The 19,613-nt window shown below is 48.2% G+C and overlaps 1 protein-coding gene across 2 annotated transcripts in view; it reads right to left on the bottom strand.

The window, feature by feature from the left end:
* EZH2 (enhancer of zeste 2 polycomb repressive complex 2 subunit) overlaps positions 1-19,613 on the bottom strand; it is a 33,045-nt gene that overhangs the window by 5,238 nt on the left and 8,194 nt on the right. For both annotated transcript variants that reach the window (XM_004382353.2, XM_004382354.2), the window contains exons 3-13: positions 15,269-15,385; positions 12,496-12,616; positions 11,580-11,720; positions 10,672-10,774; positions 9,928-10,091; positions 6,345-6,436; positions 2,963-3,203; positions 2,391-2,560; positions 1,885-1,979; positions 991-1,031; positions 468-593 (exon numbers count right to left, since the gene is read on the bottom strand). In XM_004382353.2, the coding sequence (XP_004382410.1) occupies positions 468-593; positions 991-1,031; positions 1,885-1,979; positions 2,391-2,560; positions 2,963-3,203; positions 6,345-6,436; positions 9,928-10,091; positions 10,672-10,774; positions 11,580-11,720; positions 12,496-12,616; positions 15,269-15,385 (1,411 nt within the window). The remainder of the gene's footprint in view (positions 1-467; positions 594-990; positions 1,032-1,884; positions 1,980-2,390; positions 2,561-2,962; positions 3,204-6,344; positions 6,437-9,927; positions 10,092-10,671; positions 10,775-11,579; positions 11,721-12,495; positions 12,617-15,268; positions 15,386-19,613) is intronic.

Raw genomic sequence — 19,613 nt, 5'->3', positions numbered from 1 at the left:
TGGAGATGTGTGAGTCGATGGCGTCACGTTGGAGATGTGTGAGTCGATGGCGTCACGTTGGAGATGTGTGAGTCGATGGCGTCACGCTGGAGATGTGAGAGTCGATGGCGTTACGTTGGAGATGTGTGAGTCTACCTGGAAACGTTTCTTTACTGTTTCCATGCATGGAAAGGTACATTACGTACTAAGACAAACATCTGACTAACTGCCGTTAGATGCCAACTGTTTCTGATTTACCTACAAATCTGATTTAAACGCAGACTTAGGAACAGAACTGCTGGTGATCCGGGACTGCCTTACGCTGCTGCCTACGGTGTCCCCCCACATGTCACCCAGGAGACTGGGGAGCACAGCACTGAGCATGGGGCTCAGCGCACACTCGCAGGGTGAGCTCCCGTCCTCAGAGCTGGGTCTGTCTGCGTCAGACTGAACTGGTGGCCGTGGGCCCGCGCCACGGCGGCACTCACACTCGGAGCTGCACTGGCAGAACTTCTCACAGAAGTTCTGGGCAATGACACAGGGGCACGAGCTGTCGCAGGGCTGCCGCGGGTGGTCGCAGGGCTGGTAGTTGTATACGTGATTCGAGGAGCCGTCTGGAGCGGACAACAGCAGGTAGACCGTTAGTCCCCGGAGGCGCCAGAGACTACACACAGCTAGCCTATCACCCTCGGAGCCAGGCGGGTTTTTGTTGCCGTAGTTACGGTGTCACTCGTATTCCTGTTTACCAAGTGACAGCAAAACACCACCTCCCAGCCCCACGTGCTGCCGGACTAATGCTGCTCCCCCCTTGGTTGCCCCCATCTCGGTGCCCCCAGCGACGGGCTGGCTTCACACCCAGAGGAGTCGTGTGGAGCCCGGCCAGATGCCCTCCGTTACAGCGGCTCAGCACAGGGACCCACCACCTCCAGACGTCTCAGACTCGGCTCATGTCCGCCCAGTGCTGTTCCCCGACAAACAAGAGCACAGTGAAGGTGACGAGGAGATGCTGACCTTTTTTCAGCTGTATCTTTCTGCAGTGTGCAGCCCACAACCTGCAGAGACAAAGAGAAGAAACAAGCTTAAGATTCCAGGCAGCGAGCAGACTCCACGGGGAGCAGGGGGTGCAGGCTGCAAGCGGACAGAGGCAAAGTCCCGATGCTGTAAAACGAGCCGCATGTGACCCATCTTGCTTTGCTCGGCTCACAGCAACTCAGCTGTGTGCAGACATCCCAGCCACGGGGGCATGGCGGCCACTAATGTCCCACCTGCCCTGTCAGAACCACCTGCGGCCTGTTCTAAAATCAACCCAAATCAGGAGCATCTACTAACACCTCTGTTCCTCTGGGAAGTGTCTGAGCTCTTTGACCCTGGTTGAGGCCGGCCCACGTTCATCACAAAACCACAGCATGCGCACACTGCTGCCAGGCACGAGCCACCGCCCAGGGGCCAAGGGTCTTCTTAAAGAGAGGGTCTGGAGGTCTGGAAGCCCACCTTCCCTCCATGGTTTCCTGGCTCCGCACCTGGAGACCAGCCGGCCCGCTCAGCCCCACAACTCTGTGGAAGGCGTCGGAACATGGGGCTGCCCGCCTGGAAAACGTGGGCTCCCAGAAGACACGTGTCCAAAATGGGCATGATGCGTGCACACGTGCCCAGGTTCACGTGCAGGGACACACTTTCCGATAAGCGCCAAGGGAAGTGTTTCTGTGGTCTGCGCTGGAGGAACTAATGAACATAGTGTTTTCTTAAGAGGCAGCGTGGCAGCTGTCCTGTGACTCCCAGACGCAAGCTTACCAGTGACGGCTGTGTGCCGACAGAACGGATGGGCAGTTTCCTGTGGTAGCAAGACGCCATAGGCTTGGTCTGCCGGTGCCCCGCCAGCTCGCCCAGACGCCCACGTGGACTTACCGATGTTTCCTCTTCTTCTTCCTGGGAGGCGTGTCGACATCCTCGGCGGGAGCAGGCGCAATGACACTGGATTCCTTGACTCTAAATTCATACACCTGGCAAGAGGCACAGTCACAGCCGTGAGGAGAACCGACGGCAGTAGGCCTTCCTAGCCTCACTCACTCGGAACCACACCTTGAGGCCTCTCCTGTGGTGCTGCCGGGTGCTGGGGACACAGTGAGTCCTCGGGGAGAGAGCTCGGTGCACACCCCTCAAGGGAGCAATGCCAACTCTGCAAGTTCTTACTTGTTTTTAAATCCATTGCTACCTAACCTTAAATATCTAAAATGGGAAACTATAAATCAACCTGAAAAATAATTTTAATTCAGTTCCCTCCTAGGGAAAATATTTAATCCTTTTGAGAAGATGAATAGGTGCTCAGTGGTGCCGCCGTGATTCCTATGTTTGGCTGAGAGCAGCTTCACCCTGGCTGGAAGCTGTGAGCGGCGCTGTCCCTGACGGCTTACCTGTCGACACGTCTTGGTCCCGATGAGCCGTGCAATGGCACAGAAGTTGTCATAGTAGGTGCCGATGAGGACCCGGAACATGGAGGCCTCGGCACCACTCCACTCCACGCTCTCGGGAGGCTCAGCGTTTGGCTTCATTTTGATAGGTGTTTGGCACCGAGAATTTGCTTCTGCAAAACCAAGGTTACGTACTGGTCAAGAAATACCATTGGAATGACATTAATTAAAAAGGGGGAGGGGGCAGAAAGCACATCATCGTTTAGAACTGAAGCTACATAGTGTCCACAGGCATCTCCCCGCAGGGCAGCCAAGGCTCCATGAGCTTGTCAGTGAGCGTAAGGGGCGGCGGCATCCACGGTACAGCTGGACACCAACCCTACGCCCACAGCTGATCTCTCTCGTATTAAAGTGAGAGAACTGACAGCACCGTCGGGAAAAGGGAGGAACAAGCCGACAGATCATCCACCCCCAACATCCCAACTCGGTGACACGCCCAAGAGAGCTGCCTGTGACGCGGGACACCAAGCACCCAGACGGCCACTTGGCGTCCCCTACACGAGACCTGCTCTCACCTGAGGAGCTGGACGTCTCATCCTTCTTCTCCTCCTCCTCCTTGTCGTTGTTCTCCCCACCCGTCTCCGCCCCAGCCTCCCGGTCGCTGTCTGTGTCCTTGGACTCCAGCACGTTGATGGTGGGCGTGCTGGGCCGGCTGCTGTTGTTGGGCAGCCGGCCCCTCCTGCGGCCCCCGGGGCGCTTCGGGGGGGTCTTGATCCGCTCAGCCGTGAGGGCAGCAGCGAGCTCCTTTGCGCCTTCCTACAAAGGGAAAGATGCAGACATCATGGCCAAGTTGTACAACTCATCTGGTGGAGGAGAAAGAAGTCACATGGGCAAGTAAGCCACGGAATTCGTCACAATATTCATTTATCACACCTCAGTGTACTTGTTTTCAATGTGCTTCTGATATTTTTGAGAAATTCAGAAAGTAAGAGTTATTATCAAGACAGCTCTGTGTGTGTGACTGTGAGGATAAGGAGTAAGCCAGAGTAGGTGTCCTATCTGACGCAGGATGGCGAGACTGACTTTGGACGCATCATCAGGAAAGACCAATCGCTAGAAAAGCACATCAGAGCTGGTGAACTGGAGGGTCAGTGAAAACAAGGGCAACCCTCAGTGAGGTGGATCGGGCTCAAACACAGCAACGACTGTGAGAATGGCGCAGGACTGGGCGGCGTTTTGTTGTTTATACGTAAGGTTGCCATGAGTCGGAGCCAACTGAAAGGCAACTAATAACAACAACTGTTTACGTCATAAAGGCAGTAAGTATCCCCCAGAGACATGCAGTGTATTTAAACGTGAAATTTTCTAAAAGCAGAAACCCTAACGTACAGTCTAGAGTCAGACTCTTTTTTTCTTCAGATAACGAACACCATCTACAGCAAATGTAAAAAGGATCAGCCCTGACTGTCCCTTCGTGCCTTACTCGTTAGGTGCCGTGGGTTCCACTCGGCAACCCCATGTGGTAAGAGTGGAAGTGCCTCATAGGGTTTTCGAGGCTGTAACCTTTACGGAAGCAGACCGCCGCACCTTTCTCCTATGGCACTGCTGGTGGGTTCAAACTGCCAACTTTTCGGTTAGCAGCCGAGTGCTTAACCACTGCACCACCAGAGCTCCTTTGCCTTACTCTTTGATTTTTTATTCCCGTGAGGGACATGCAGCCTCGAGAGGACCTGAAACAACTTCTGGAACAGGATACAGGCTATGCACGTAGGACAAGGCGCGAGGACCCATCTCAGGAAGTCAGAGACGTCGGTGAGGGTGCGGTGCAGACATACCAGGACCACCCAGACACACAGCCACAGTTCTGAGGTGTAAAGGCTGGTGTGGTGTTTAGGAATCTCAGTTTTAGAGGAAACAGAAGAAACATCTGAAAGCAGCCAAGAGTTTTATACTTTACTTCACAAACACCAAATTGCTTAAAAATCGAGTACTGTCTGCATGTGCCCCTCCACAAATCCCCCCAAATCCAACAGGAAAAGGAGACCCGTTTAGTGCTCAGCGGGAGCGGCCTGGTTCAGAGGAGCAGCGAGAGTAGGACGGCACCTCCTGCCCCCTCAACCCTTGCCTCTCCTACGCCACTTTAAGAAACCCCGTGGGACCTACACAGGCAGTCCCCAACTTACAACGTATTCATGTTACAACAAACTGCACTTACAACCATCCATTTTTTTTTTTTTAAAATCTTATCATTAATAGCATGTACTACATATAAGTACGTATAATGCATATAATGTTGCAGCACATAATTTGCTAATGTTATCATTCTCATGCCAACCCCCAAAGACAAAAATCAGATTAATAAAAATACACTGATGGTAACTAGGTAGTAGACAAGAATTATCTCAGGTGAAGGGAAGGACAACACACAACACGGGGAGTCAGCACCACTGGACTGAACCAAAAGCTAAGAAGTTTCCTGAATACAACCAAACACTTTGAGGGACAGAGTAGCAGGGGCAGGGGTCTGGGGACCATGGTTTCAGGGGACATCTAGGTCAAGTGGCATAAAAGGTTCTGCATCCCACTTTGATAAGAGGCATCTGGGGTCTTAAGAGCTAGCGAGTGGCCATCTAAGATGCATCAATTGGTCCCAACCCACCTGGAGCAAAGGAGAATGAAGAACACCAAAGACACAAGGAAAATATCGGCCCAAAAGACAGAAACAGCCACATAAACCAGAGACTCCATCAGCCTGAGACCAGAAGACCTAGATGGTGCCCAGCTACCACCGACTGCCCTCATAGGGAACACAACAGAGTGTCCCTGACGGAGCAGGGGAACAGTGGGGTGCATAATTCAAATTCTAGTAAAAAGACCAGATTTAATGGTCTGAGACTGGAGGGAACCCCGGAAGACATGGCCCCTGGACTCTCTGTTAGCCCAAAACCAGCACCATTCCCAAAGCCAACTCTTCGGACAAAGACTAGACTGGACTATAAGACATAAAACGATACTCATGAAGCTGAAGTAGTTACACAAGACTAAATGGGCAGTTCCCGTCTGGAGGCGAGATGAGAAGGCAGAGAGGGTCAGGAGCTGGTTGAATGGACATGAGAAATCTGGGGTGGAAAGCAAGAGTGTGCTGTCACGTTATAGGGAGAGCAACTGGGGTCACATAACAATGTGTGTATAAATTTTTGTATGAGAGACAAACTTGAACTGTAAACTTTCACTTAAAACACACACACACACAAAAAGGCAATAATAATGAAAACTTAAGAAGAAGAAAAAAGGTGTTCAACTTACGTCAGAACCAACTTATGACAGAGTCACTGGAACAGAATCCTGTTGTAAGTCGGGGATTTACTATATACACTATGTATGTGTGCTGTGTATACCTATATTACACCAGGAAACCCTGGTGGCACAGTGGTTAAGAGCTACAGCTGCTAACCAAAAGACTGGAAGTTTGAATCCACCAGGCACTCCCTGGAAACCCTACGGGGCAGTTCTACTCTGTTTCCTATAGGGTCGCTATGGGTTGGAATCGACTCTATGGTAATGGGTTTTTGTATTACATACGGCCCACAGTCGTGGATCTAAAACCCAAAGAAGGGACGCAGCCACAAGAAAGTCTCCTAAGTGGCCACACGTGGTCACCCATCCAGGCTCTACGTGGGCTGCTGTGCTTCACACACAAACTTCACGGGAGCTCCACACGTCCTTGATTCTAAAGACAGTCTGTGCTGCTGAGGAGATAACACAGCGAATGAAGGACCACAAAGTGCGAGCCACACTACGAAGCACGGGCCACAAGAAGAGAAGGAACAGCACGGCGAACGAGAGCACCCACCGCGGCCAAGTGTGGCTGGGGCGTGCTCACCCTGACTTCACAGATTTCTGGAGTTCAGATCAGACTTCTCAGATAATCTCTAGAGAGCAAAGCAAAAGTCTTACCAGGTGCTGGTAACACTGTGGTCCACACGGTTTGTTGTCGAGAGCTGTTTCTGTGTTCTTCCTCTTGTACGTGTTGGGTGTTGCATGAAAAGCTGCAAAGTAAATTAAACAGAAAGTATCTGAATGTAGCTATAAAATACCAGTTTAATCATCTTCCCCATCTCAGTGTAGCAGTCAACAGCACAGCATCCTGCTACTGTTTGGTCCACATCATCTGAGAGCTGTGCTCTGGGCTCTCAGCGAGTTACCACAAAGCCCCTCACCGGCTCCCCCCAAGCACCCCACTCCTCCTGCCCAGCCCCACCCAGAAGGAGACACACTCAGTTCTGGGACGATTAGTGACTTCTTGTTCCCCACACGTGTAACTGATGCACACAGACTGTACGCTATGATTATAAACATTCACTGACAATGAATGTAATAAACCCATACGAAAGGCTGACACTTCCTCTAAATGAAGTCCAACTCCCTGTCTTTACCGAAAGGATTCTGACAGCCAGTATTTCCTGGTTTCTGAAGAAAGGTCAGCCATCAGGTCCTCAAGTGGACAGGAAGGCAGGGCCCCGCTTGTTAGATTTTTTAAGATCTAGAGGAGCCCAGGTGACTAAATTACATTATTCCCACACAAGTCAAAGACCTGTCAGAGCTTCCACAGCAAACACCTGATTAAACAGGCCCCTGAAAGATAAAATGCTTGAAACTTAAAATTCCCACACAGTGTGAAAAGTACAGAAACGGAATATCGGGAGACGTGTGTGTCACTGCAGGGGGCGCCTGCCCCGTGAATGCGCACTTCTAGAGCCCTCATCCAAATCACCCCAGATGATAACTATCTTAATATGAAGCCAATAATTCTATTTGTGAAAGCCCATCCTTCTAGCCACGGAGCTTAAAGGGGAAACAAGGACAGAATGAAAAGGTGACAGTGCTGAAGGAGAAAGTCAAGGCTCCAATTCTAACTCAAGCGTGTGGGTGAGTCCCTCCCAGCATGAGAGCCCGACACCCCGCACCTGCTCTGGCGTGGAGGCGCGGCCTGGCCAGGGTGGGGGGGTGTCCGCAGGAGACAACAAGCACCTTGCGGCGACAGTGCCTCGCCAGCAGGAGTGAACCAACCTCAGAAACACACCTCCACTTGCCGGAACAGTCACCTACGCTTAGCTGCTCGTGTTTAATAAAATACGTTTTTAGTCGGGATGCCTCCTCCAGCATACTGTATTTCTAGACTGATCCTCTTGCCCCCAATTCAGTGAAAAGGCACACACGTAGTCACAAACCCAGACACACACACATGTGCATGTATACACACAGGTGCACACACACAGATGAAGTCAGGGGCCTCTGCTGGGCCTGCGCTAGGAGATCTCGCTCAGTCGGAATTAGAAAACCAGGCACTTGTTCTTGTCTTAGACTGTATTCACTGTGGCACTCCTGACAAGCCACAATCACTACAGTCTAAGACAAGACCAAATTCTGGCCATGAAGAAAGTGTTAACATACTAATTAATAGTCAAAAGGTAACAAAATATTAGAAAGTGCCACTCTTAATTTCACATTTCATTTAGCTATAACAAGAAGAAAACTTTTCTCATGACTAGAACTCTCTCAGCAGAATTACAAGCATCAATTTTTTTGGCAACACCTAACAAATTCTTCTAGAAACGTCTTGAAGGTTGAACATAATCTTTTTAAGTAGGCATCTGAAAATACTGTCTAATATTCAAAATAAGTTAAGATCTGTTTCAAGCTAAATACAACATGGGGAAAAGAGCATATAAAATTTCTGACCAGAAAAATCATTAGAAAGGAAGTTAAGGCAAAATACTTTTCAAATTTTACAGAAAGAAGAGAACATTAACATTAAGGGCTTTTTTTTATTATTTCAAAGGCAATCTATGAAATCTTGATGACAAGTCTTGGCTAAAGGTTTTCAAGCAAAGAACAAGGAATTGTGACATACAAATGCAGCTGTTCTAGCTATTTGAGAGGAAGTTGGCAACTCTAAAAAATGACTACAGTATAAAAATGACCACATATACTGTGTAGCCCTGAGAAAATCACAATGTTTCACCATATCAGTGACGCTTTGCACACAGACCTGTGGTCCAGTGGGGACTGTACAAATCAGGAGACAGAAGCAGAAGTTGCCTGAGCTCGCCTGGTTAGCTGGCAGGCAGCAGGTGGGACTAGACCCCTCACTCGGTGCTTTTGCTACAGGCACGTAACTTCCTATCTCTCAAAATCAGTCCTCATAACCGCTGCCATTCGCATACAGCTCTTCTCTTAAGCACCTCTTTAACTTGTTACCCTGTGATAATAATACATGATCATAGCTGAGCACAGAATATCAGTTGATATATTAACTTCTGCTTAAAGCACTGATCTTGTCTGATCTGATGAGAACGTAGTGTTAAAAATAATTTCATTGCATATATTTTAGTTAGAATCACATAAATTCCTTTGTGTATATCAAAGACATCACACAGCTTTTCCAAAAAGCATCTCACAGAATACAGTGTCGATATTAAAAGCATAGGATGGTGATAACAGCAGCAACGGTGAGCCCTACAGACCTCACCTCATTTAATCCTCACAAAAACCCAGCTATTAGAATCATCATTACCATTTTACAGACGAAGAAAACTGAGGTTTATAGAGTGTTAGGGATTGAATTGTGTCCCCCGGTAACGTGCTGGAATCCTGACCCTTTACCTGCGGATGTAATCCCATTTGGGAATAAGGTCTTTGTTAATGAGGCCATTTTATATAAGGCATGGCTAAAACCTACTCACTTTTGAGATATAAAAGAGCAGAGTAGGCACAGATAAGCAAGCAAATGAGCAAAAGATGCCCACCACACCACACGGAGATCGCCAAGGAATCAAGGGGTTACAGAAACCGAAACCCCTCCTCCAGAGAGCCTGAGAGCCTTCCCCTGGAGCAGGTGCCAGAATTCTGACTTGCAGCCTCCTGAACTGAGAGAAAACTCCTGCTCTTTTAAAACCACCCACATGTGATTTGTTACAGGAGCACCAAGAAACTAAGACCAGAGGTTATGTCACCCTGTTAATCAAATGGCAACTATGGACTCAAGTCTATCTGAGCGTTTAACCATTTACACAGGAGAAATATCTTAAACTGTTAACCATAAACTACAAACCTTGGGTAACTTTTTCCAAATACTAATCATTTGAAGTGTTAAGATCTCTACAATCAACAATAAACATTACAGAAAAACTACTCAAAACAGATTTTCACACAACATCAAAACTTAACACTAAATCTTATGTAAAGGTGTTTTTAGCCCATTTCTCACTCCACAAATGCTGCTCATCACCATCAGCAGTGCCATCAGCTTGCCTGCAGTGAGCACCTGTGGGAGCCCTGCCAGCCTCGCTTCCAAACTGGACGCCGCATGTGAAGGGCCCAGAGCAGCCTCCTAGCAGCAGAGAAGCACGAGGAAATATAACAATTCCTGACTCTCACGTCCCAACCTCTCCCTTCACTACCAGCCAGGAGAGCCACTACGGCTGCAGTAACCAACGGCGCTGACCCTGTAGCTCAGGACGCTCCCAGCTGCACTTACGGTGCAGAAAGCAGTCGTACTTGAAGCAGCGCCGGCAGAAGAGTGTGTGGAACGAGTGCAGGCTCTGCTCCCGCTGCACAGACTTCGCATTGGGCCCATCGATGTTGGGGGTACATTCTGGGGGCAGTGCCCCGGGCAGCTGCTGCTCTGTAAGCTCCTTGTACCTACAGACACAGGCAAGGTGAGACAAAGATGACTTCATAAAAGTCAGGCTTCGAAAAGGTTTCTACATAGGTAATGTTTTTGACATTTACCCTGCCTAAAACACAAAAGCTAGTTTACAACACTGCAATTTAGATAAAGAGCTGATTAAATATTATGCATGATGGTTTAAGAATCAGATCCACTACTGTGATTCAGGTGGAAAAGAATGTTACAATATTAATTCTAATTAAACATCACTGCACTAGAGCTGCTACCAGTGTACAGAGAAGCGCTCCTCAGATGCAGTGCTGTGAGGAATTACATAAATGCCTATGTCATCTGACCCACGGTGGGTGTAGCACTCAAGATGCAGTGTTGTGAGCAGTAACATAAACGCCTGTGTCATCTGACCCACGGTGGGTGTACCACTCCTCAGATGCAGTGTTGTGAGCAATAACATAAACGCCTGTGTCATCTGACTCACGGTGGGTGTAGCACAGACACATCCTGCTTAGAGCATGGTGAACACATGACATCACACGCCAACACGGCCAGTCACACACCACATGAGGCAACATCGCTCAAAAAGCCCCATCTTACTTTTCCTTTAGTTCTTCTGCTGTGCCCTTATCTGGAAACATCGAGGAAATGGCTTCAAAAATTTTATCAGAAGGAAATTTCCGAGGTGGACGGCTTTCTTTATCTAAACAGGGAAATATGAAATTTAAAAAAAAGATGAAAGTAAACAAAAGTCTCAGTCTTTCATTTTCTCCACACACACAAACTCACTCTCTGTATCAAAGCTGAAATCATCAACTTTGTGTTTCACTTACTTCTAAGGTATTTTACATGGGTTTATGTAGTACTTACAGCTCAGATAAACACAACATTGAAATTCAAATGTGAAGTTTAAGAGCCCTGGGAGGCAGAGAACCTGTGATCCCAGCTCTGCTGGGAACTGTCTGTGGCTGGTCCCTTCACCACCTGGGTGTGTCCTTGTCTATAAAATGAAGAAGCTCAACTAGGTGATCCCTAAGGGCCCTTTGTGTTATAAAAATTTTGTTTCATTGAAATTACAATTTTCCCTCAAATTCCTCTGGTCAGCCATCATAACGGGTTTGCCCACTACAGAACACCACTGGAGGCTATGTCTCGGGACCACGGTCCTCCCAGGAAGCCCAGGACTGGTACAGGTGGGACGCACGTCAGGCCGGTTGTGAGCCCAGCACTCTCTTCCAAGAACACGATCCTGCACGCGACTCGGCCTCTCAAAATCCGTCCCTCAACTACAGAGGGTGTGGTGACACTCGAGCTGCGTGTGCAGCAGTCAGTGCTTCCCAGCCCGTGCTCCGAGTGCCCCCAGGGAAGCCCAAAGCCTGGCTGCGCACTCCTGACTGCCAGGAAACAAGGAGACAACTCTCGTGATATTTAACAAAAAGGAAAGAGAAGGGCTTTGTGCTGCATTCACCCCACTGCTGGCAGAGCTGTGCAGACGCCGAGAGACGCACCGTCACGGGGCTCCTCCAGGTCTTTCTGCTTCTCCTCCCGCTCGTCAGGGTCATCTGCATCATCGTCATCATCGTCATCACTGTACTGACCAAGTGCGTTCACGAGCTCCACAAAGATCTCATCATTGATAAACCCGCACTCTGAAATTCACCACATGGATTATCAGAAGCGTACAGGACGGTAACGGAAGCCTTTTCTGATGTGGAAGAAGAGCCATAGCCCATCAGTCAGCACCAGAGCATCACTGCTAAAACGAGGGAGGATAAGACCCTTCTCAGGACCAGGCTCGGCAAAGCTAGGAAGCAGGTTTATCTCCACCACCTGCACTTTCTGTCTTCACCCCTCTCCAAGGTGCCCAGGGCTATGGACCTGCTGTCCACTAGCATGGTCATGGGTGGTGACCTCCCTCCAGACACTCCAACTGGCCTCTGGAGATGGACCCAAGGCCCCGGTTCTACAGACATCTGGGGACTGCGGCTGCCTGGTGAGTCCATCTGCACATCGCACACAGGCTGGCCCCACCCACTTCACCACAACACAGTCTTGACACTGGCAAGCTTTCAAACAGTTTCTCTGACATCATAACTTATGTTACAACCAACCACAGGTGGTCATCAAGGATCTTTCAAATGCCTGTCACTTACACAGCAAGCTTGAGTGCCCAATTTACAAACAGAAAACATCAAAAATTTTAGGCTGTCAACCCAGGCCAGTTCTTTATGGACCAGGGCAAAACTTAACTTTGATATTTAAAACACCTTTTTCTGCCTGTGCTCAACAAACCAAAGTATCTCTGTCAGTCCCTTGGTCCCTCTGTCCCCGGAAAATAAACACGTGCTCACCTCTGTCCCCATGCACTTTGCCATCACATGTGCTCACCTCTGTCCCCATTACTTTGCCATCACACGTGCTCACCTCTGTCCCCGTGCACTTTGCCATCATAGTTCTTTATCAGCTCTTCAATGAAGGTCCCGTCCTGGTCTAAGACTTCATCCCCCATGTAAGGAATGTTGTGTAAAACGGTTTCATCTTCCACCTAAAAGTAAAAAACAGATGCAAATTAGCTACTTATGAGAAACAAATGTTGTATTTCAGTTATGTCTTTACCTGGTTCTCCAGATCTTAAAGTCAGCCAGCAAACCCTAAAAGCTGTAAAGAAATGGGGCCCCTTTCACGAATAAACCGATTATCTGAGGAAATGAACTGTTTATGGAGAAATTTTTTTACAAAACATTGTATTTTAGCTAATCTGTCATCAATCATTAAAACCCGCCATTATTTTAAGTACCTGTGAAAAACTGCTGCCAATTACACTATGATACATCATCTGCTTTCAGACACCTTCCTACTTTCAGACTTAAACAGGTCAGGGAGGGGTCTTAAATTAATGAAATATGGTTTATCAAAATCAACTCTAAATATCCACATCTTAAAAATACCATGATAAGGATTTCTGAACTTCATCTAATGATCTAGTTAATAAAAGACATTCAATATAATAAAATTCTCAGGATAAAAAGTACTCATGGTCTGTTAAAGTTTACCCTAAAAGGACTGAAGCTTGTATGTGGAATACACAATAATGTAAAACATATCAGTACTCCAGTGGACGGGATGCCTATCCAAGCTGGGCAGCGCCACTAAAAACGACAGGTGAGTTTATGCCAAGGCTCAGGAGACAACAGGGATGAGAAGGATGCTCCGCAGGGAAGGGCCAGTCAGAGCAAAGGTGAGGGTAGTGCTCAAGCTGACCATCACAGAGACCCCCGTCCCGTCCCGCCCCCCGCCCAATGGCGAGAACACGTAGCATGGCCCTGAGGAAGATGAGGGTTCTGCAGACGACAGTGAAGGAAACTCATGTCAAATGAGTACAGGGCTCAGTCTTAACAGGCCTCTGAATGGGTGGTGGTTGAAAACAGAAGTGTAGAGAGGCAATTCTGACCACTGGATGGCCCAGCTGGACCTGACTGGGCAGCCCAGGGCTGTCTACAGTGGGGTGGTCAGGCTGGACTCGAGCTACAACCCTGGTGCACAGGGGAGAACATGGGAGGTGCCTGTCAGCACCGCAGACAGGAGTGCAGAGAAGAGAGAGGACATGTAGACCAGTACGGAGTTCTCACAGACAGCAGCACCCAGACAGCTGGGAAGGGAGGTGGGAGAAAGGAGGACAGATGAAAGCACAGATTCTCACGTGCAGGTCTCCTCCACCCCGAAGAAGTGTGCATACTAGAGAGGCCTGTCCTCGCCTCATCCGACCTGCTGAGGCTCTTTGGAATTAGGAGACTGTACTTCTTTGGATGGAGTCCCCGAGTGGCGCAAACAGTTAACACACTCGGCAGCTAACCAAAAGGTTGGGGTTCAAGTCCACCCAGGCATGGCTCTGAAGAAAGGCATGGAAACCTACTTCCAAAAAAATCAGCCATTGAAAACTTCGTGGAGCAGAGTTCTTTGCTTAGACACACGGGGCTGCCATGAGTCAGAGTTGACTCAATGGCAACTGGTGGTAGTATTTGTTTGGCTATAAACCAAAATTAAGGGACAGCTGGCTACTTTTGTCTTCCCAGTTGTATCCCTACAACCTTTGCTCCCAAAAACATATCCTGGCCCTAATATAAGGGCAGTCTGCCTAATTGGCTTTGATCAGTGACCAGCAGAACCTGTGTGTAATCTGTGTATAATACTGACACTATAAACACTATGTTCTTCTGGAATGTCACAGTCCATGACATATGAGGCCTCCCTTCGGCTCTGGCAGTTTGAGTCCCCGAACAGTAAAGCCTCACACACACACCTGTGCAGGTGCAGGAGAGCAGCTGAGATGGCGTCGGCCCCCCACATGGCAACTGTTCAAAGTTTCTTGAGACATTAACCAAACCAAACCTGTTGCCATCGCATTGATTCTGACTCATAGCGACCCTATAGGACAGAGTAGAACTGCCCCATAGGGTTTCCAAAGAGTGGCTGGTGGATTCAACTTGCTGATCTTTTGGTTAGCAGCCAAGCTCTTAACCACTGCGCCACCAGGGCTCCCCTCTAGAGACACTAGGAACATTTAAAAAATCTAATAATTCTCTACTGTAGGTTCACCAAGGACTTCCCTCACCCTCTTATCAGCCCTCCCTTTCCATATACCAAGTAATACAACTCCATATTTTTTATCTAAAAATACAATGCAAGAACACAAACTGGACTTTGTCCCATCTCCATCATCCTACATCCTTCCGTGAAGAGTTAAATGCCAGCATTTCATTACAAGTCACTGGGCCAGTGTCTATGAAAACATGTTTAAACTGGTGTTCTATAAGCCCCGAGAATATTTCATCATGTACATTATCGTGTAATAACATGCTGCCTAAAATGGTTTTAAATTATGGGTTCTCAACTGACAGTCAGACTGAGACTGCAGGGTGCTGACTGATCTTTCAAGGATAAGAACTTTAAGTTTCATCGCTAAATATGTTCTGATCCCAGGTATGGTTTTTGGGAATGTTTTACCTGAATGAGACAGGACCACGGAAAGAGCAACCCTGTGGAGGCTGTAAAAAACAGTCCCTTAAAAGCCACTCCACCTCGAGGCTGCCTGAGGCCCTTTTACTTACATTTGATCCCTTTGGCAAACAGAAAATTACCCTGCTGTTTCTATGTGAGGTGGGTCTCCAGATGGAGTGAGCAGAGAACAGGTACGCACCATGAAGTTCTGCTGCAGGGGGGACCAGGAGTACATGATGGGCACGGAGGCGACCGCATTCAGCGTCTTCAGGGGGATGGCTTGTGTGGGGAAATCCAAGTCACTGCTCACGGAACACTGGGGCAGAAACGACAGAATGCACTTAGGACAGGACAGCCTCGAGGTGCAGTGGCACACAGATGAGAAATGACGCCTACTTACATAGCTGTGCAAAGGGCATTCTCTACCTACACCAACCCAGTAAACTTCACAGCCCAAAAAATCCTCTCCTTTCCCTTCTCTTTTTAATTAGGGTGAAAAAAAACTCTTACGCTTTGCAAATTTTCAAATCCTCTGACCCCCCACATACTTACCAATATCAAGAAGAAACAGAGACGTTATTAACTACTCCACACTTGACTGTAAATCTCCTAGCTCGGTGTTTAACTTATTCTCTTATATCTCAACCACATGGAACAGTCATAGAAACAGCAAACATGCCACTTAAATCTTACTCAGGAAGAATAAGGAAACTTATTAAATGTTCTTTTGTTTTTTTTCCCCCTTTTTAAAAACTGTCATTTGCTGATATTATCAGATGATACACAGATATATAAGGGTAATATATCTGAGTTTCAATCACAACAAAATGGATTCAAGTAGATTCCGTAAAACTGTAATCTCTAAATTAGTAACGACAATAGCTAAAAGTTAGCGCTTTCTGTATGCTAGGCACTATTTTAAGCACTTTATGTTTTATCATATACAGCACTGTAAAGTGGGTACTAATCTAAGCCCCATTTTACAGGTGAGAAAACTAAGGCAAAGAAAGGATCAGTAATTCGCCCACAGCACGACATTGGACAGTTGAGCCCAGAAAGCCTGACTCTGGAGCCCTGCTGGCAACCCCACCTGCACACACTGCCTCGCCCCCTAAATACCGTATTTCATCTAATCTACGATGGCATCCGTTGTAAGGCACACCGTTACTTTATCCGTCACTAGGAAAACATGCTGCCAATTAGACTATGACACAGTGCTTTCTCATCACAGCGACTCCAAGATGCGGCCCAGTTTCAGGTGTTAAAATGTTAACACATTTGAACTTTTGATTCTATGAAATACGGTAAGTCTGTGCCAGAGGTAACCTCTGCGCTCCCCAGGGCCCAGGAATCAGCTTTCTTGTCAAGCACCACCACCCAGTGTCAGGCCTCCAGGCCTTGTCAAAAACGCCCTACAGTCAGTGAAAATTGAGCAAAAGTGGACCTGAAGGAGTACGAACACAAAAAAAATTTACATACACACATGTGTAATTGTTAAATGTTTCATTTTTAAGAGGTCTTAAAAAACACCGGGTGGGTTTGGCGGAATCAGAGCGAGAACTGCACTCGGGCCGGGCCCTCGTGCTCCCTCAGGCCAGGGTGATGCCACCATAGTCACCACCATCACAGCCCAGAAAAAACTCCTTCCTTGGTGGAAGGTTTCAAGGGACAGTAGTTGGGGAGAACTGTCCAGGGTTAACCCACTAATCTGCTTTGCAAAAGGGCAAAGATAAAAAGCAGCCACATCATCAAGCCCAGGGCTCAGGTGAGCAGGGGGCGTGGCCAGTTGCTGACACTCCAGCACCTCTGGTCCAACCCTCCTCCTTCCGCCCCACAGGTAACATTTGTTGAGCACCCACGATGTTGCAGGCACTGTGCTAAGTGGTTCTCATCACAGCCTCAGGACGCAGGTGTTCAGCGCCACAACCTCACAAATGAGGGGTGGGGGCTCAAGAAGTGAAACAGCTCATCTTCTGAAAGGGAGCGAATCACAGGGCCGGGGCTCAGCAGACTGTGGTACTGCCCGTGCCCGACACGCTCACGGGCACACCGTGCGCGGTGTGGGAGAGGCACACGAAGCCCGACGGAAGCCTTTCCTCCCCGGTGACCAAGTGTCCCTCCTCCTCACCTGGCTGGGCAAACTGGGGAGGAGGGTGTAATAATGACTCTCTAGGGATGTTAAATATAAAATAATCTTCATTTCTTTACAAAAATGTCAAGTTTTTGTTTTTGTTTTAAACTTGGGCCAGATGAACTCTGTGGCTTAAACTCCGAAGATTAGCTGCCTTTAAAGCTTAAAGACTTATATAGTTGCTTTAACATTTCAATCCAAAATCACAAAGAAGGCCAGTTAGGCAGCTGAGTACACTTTTCAACGACTAGATAGGAGGACAGAGGTTTCTCTTCCGTTTGCACTAGCAATGTGGAAAACGCACTGAATGAGGGCTGAAGGAGTCAGCTGGTTTTCCGTGAGCAGCGAGAACTCGACAAGCACAGAAAGAAGCAAAGGCGTAGGGCCGAGCACTACTTCCAGTCCCACACCTGCCACACTCCCCTCCACATCTTCCCAATTGTGAGCCAGGAAAAAAGCTCTCTGAGGCAAAAGCAGTTGAGGCCAAGTGTGGCTGTATCTCTCCCATACCCAGCACAGTGTCTCAAAAAGAGTAGGCACTCAAAAAATGTTTCTGGAATGAACAGACTGCATTTCCTCTGCTCTCCCCTAGCGGAGACAACTCCAATTTCTATTTAAAGCTAAGAGAGCAAACTATTCAGAAACCTGTAGGTCTACCCCCACGTAATTATCTTTGTAGTAGCTCCAGAAACCTATCCCATTCCTTAAATATTAACCTTAACTAATAACACATTCCTTTCTTTTAAGAAATACTCAAATGCAAAAGCATTTGATGGTAAAAACAAGTTTGGGAATTCTTAATTATTTATTGACTTACAGGAAAGCAACTCAAAAATCCCAGTTACTTACCAGTAACTTCTTTTTCTTTGAAAATGTATCATCCTTGACCATTTATGTAATTAAGTCTCACATCTCTCAGACTTTGAAAATGACGCTGACCTCATGGGCGGTCTCCACAGCGTTTCACCTGATCAGAAAGGCCCCGTGTCCTAGGCTCAGCACTCACCAGGAGGCCTGTGCAGACAAACTACATCCTCCAACTCCAGTTCCAACTTGAGGACAAGTTGAAGTCATCACTGACGGCAGTCATCAGTTGTAAAGGAAAAAAGCACTCTGCTAGTTATCAAGGATGCTACCTTTTCAGAGAAGCAGCTTACTGGTAAGGAACGAGGTTCCTCTCAGGACGGTAGACTTACATCAACCAGCTGGTACAACAGGCGAGCACGTGGCTGGGCCACTGGGGGCTGCAGAAGGGAGCCACGCCCAAACTAGCAGCTGTAGGAGGACACAGCCCAACTGAGACTCTTGGCAGAGGCTGGTTCCAAGCAAAAACTGTTATGGAAAACCGCGGAGGGAAGAGCAGGTGAGTGGCCTGCAGGGAAGGGAGAGACATTAACACACCTACTATGTGCCACGCACGGTGCTAGAGACTTCACAAACGCTATCGTCTTTAAAATCCACAGCTCCCTGTGGTGCAGGTGTGACGCCCCATTCAACAGTGGGACCCCCGGAAGGCAATAGCCATAGCCATCCTGCCTGAGTCATCTTCAACATTAGGAGGGTTAAGTACAGCTTCCTTATAGTCGGGGAAAATACAGTCAATTAGCCAAGTAAGAAGGTACTCCTGGATACTGACTGGCCCATTTAGTTCAGGCCAGAAGACACAATGAACTGTTGATACTATCTGATAACCTTCAGCCTTTCCAAGTAAAACAATAGGAGCCTTCTCACAGCTCTGGTATGGGAAGGTCACCACCCCAGGGAGAAGTCCGGAGAAGGCACCCACTGCCACCCAACTCCAGAGAAAAGCTGAGGCTGGTTTCTGACACTGCCTGTGTTCTTCAGGATTTGAGGAGAGAAAAAGATAGCACACCCCAGTTTAAAATCAGCTAGCCCTTCTGGTGAAAATGACAGTGTCTAACTTAAATTCAGGCTCCTTTTGTGGGAAGGAAGTGCTGGAGGAAAAACTACCTTCAAGCGTGAGATGTCAAAGAGTGCGACAACTATCAAGCGTGGGCAGAGCTAAGAGGCGGCAATACAGGAATGAGTTTATAACCAGGTTGCGAAGGCCAAGAGGGAAGAGGTGGGAGAGCAGACGGTCCTGAAGAAACATGTGGCTCCAAGGGCAAAGGGTCAGAAGTAAAAGTGGGAAGAAAACAAACCTGACAAGACACACCTGTCAGACGTACCTAACACAAGCAGGCAATCACCTGTGTTGGAGCAGCTCCTACCAGGCTGACTGTAAGTCATCTCTACTGTCATGGATGCCGACTGTTCAGCCTTTCCAGACCCGGGGGACCCGCCAGCCTGCAGCCACAACTGCTCAGCCTTTCCAGACCCAGGTGACCCACCAGCCTGCAGCGTGCGGCCACGACTGCCCAGTGCCTTTCCAGACCCGGGGGACCCGCCAGCC

The sequence above is a fragment of the Trichechus manatus genome, unplaced genomic scaffold, assembly GCF_000243295.1.
Source record: "Trichechus manatus latirostris isolate Lorelei unplaced genomic scaffold, TriManLat1.0 scaffold00093, whole genome shotgun sequence".
Classification (NCBI taxonomy): domain Eukaryota; kingdom Metazoa; phylum Chordata; class Mammalia; order Sirenia; family Trichechidae; genus Trichechus; species Trichechus manatus.
Note: the sequence above shows the minus strand (reverse complement) of the source record. Positions and strands in the feature narration are given on the sequence as shown.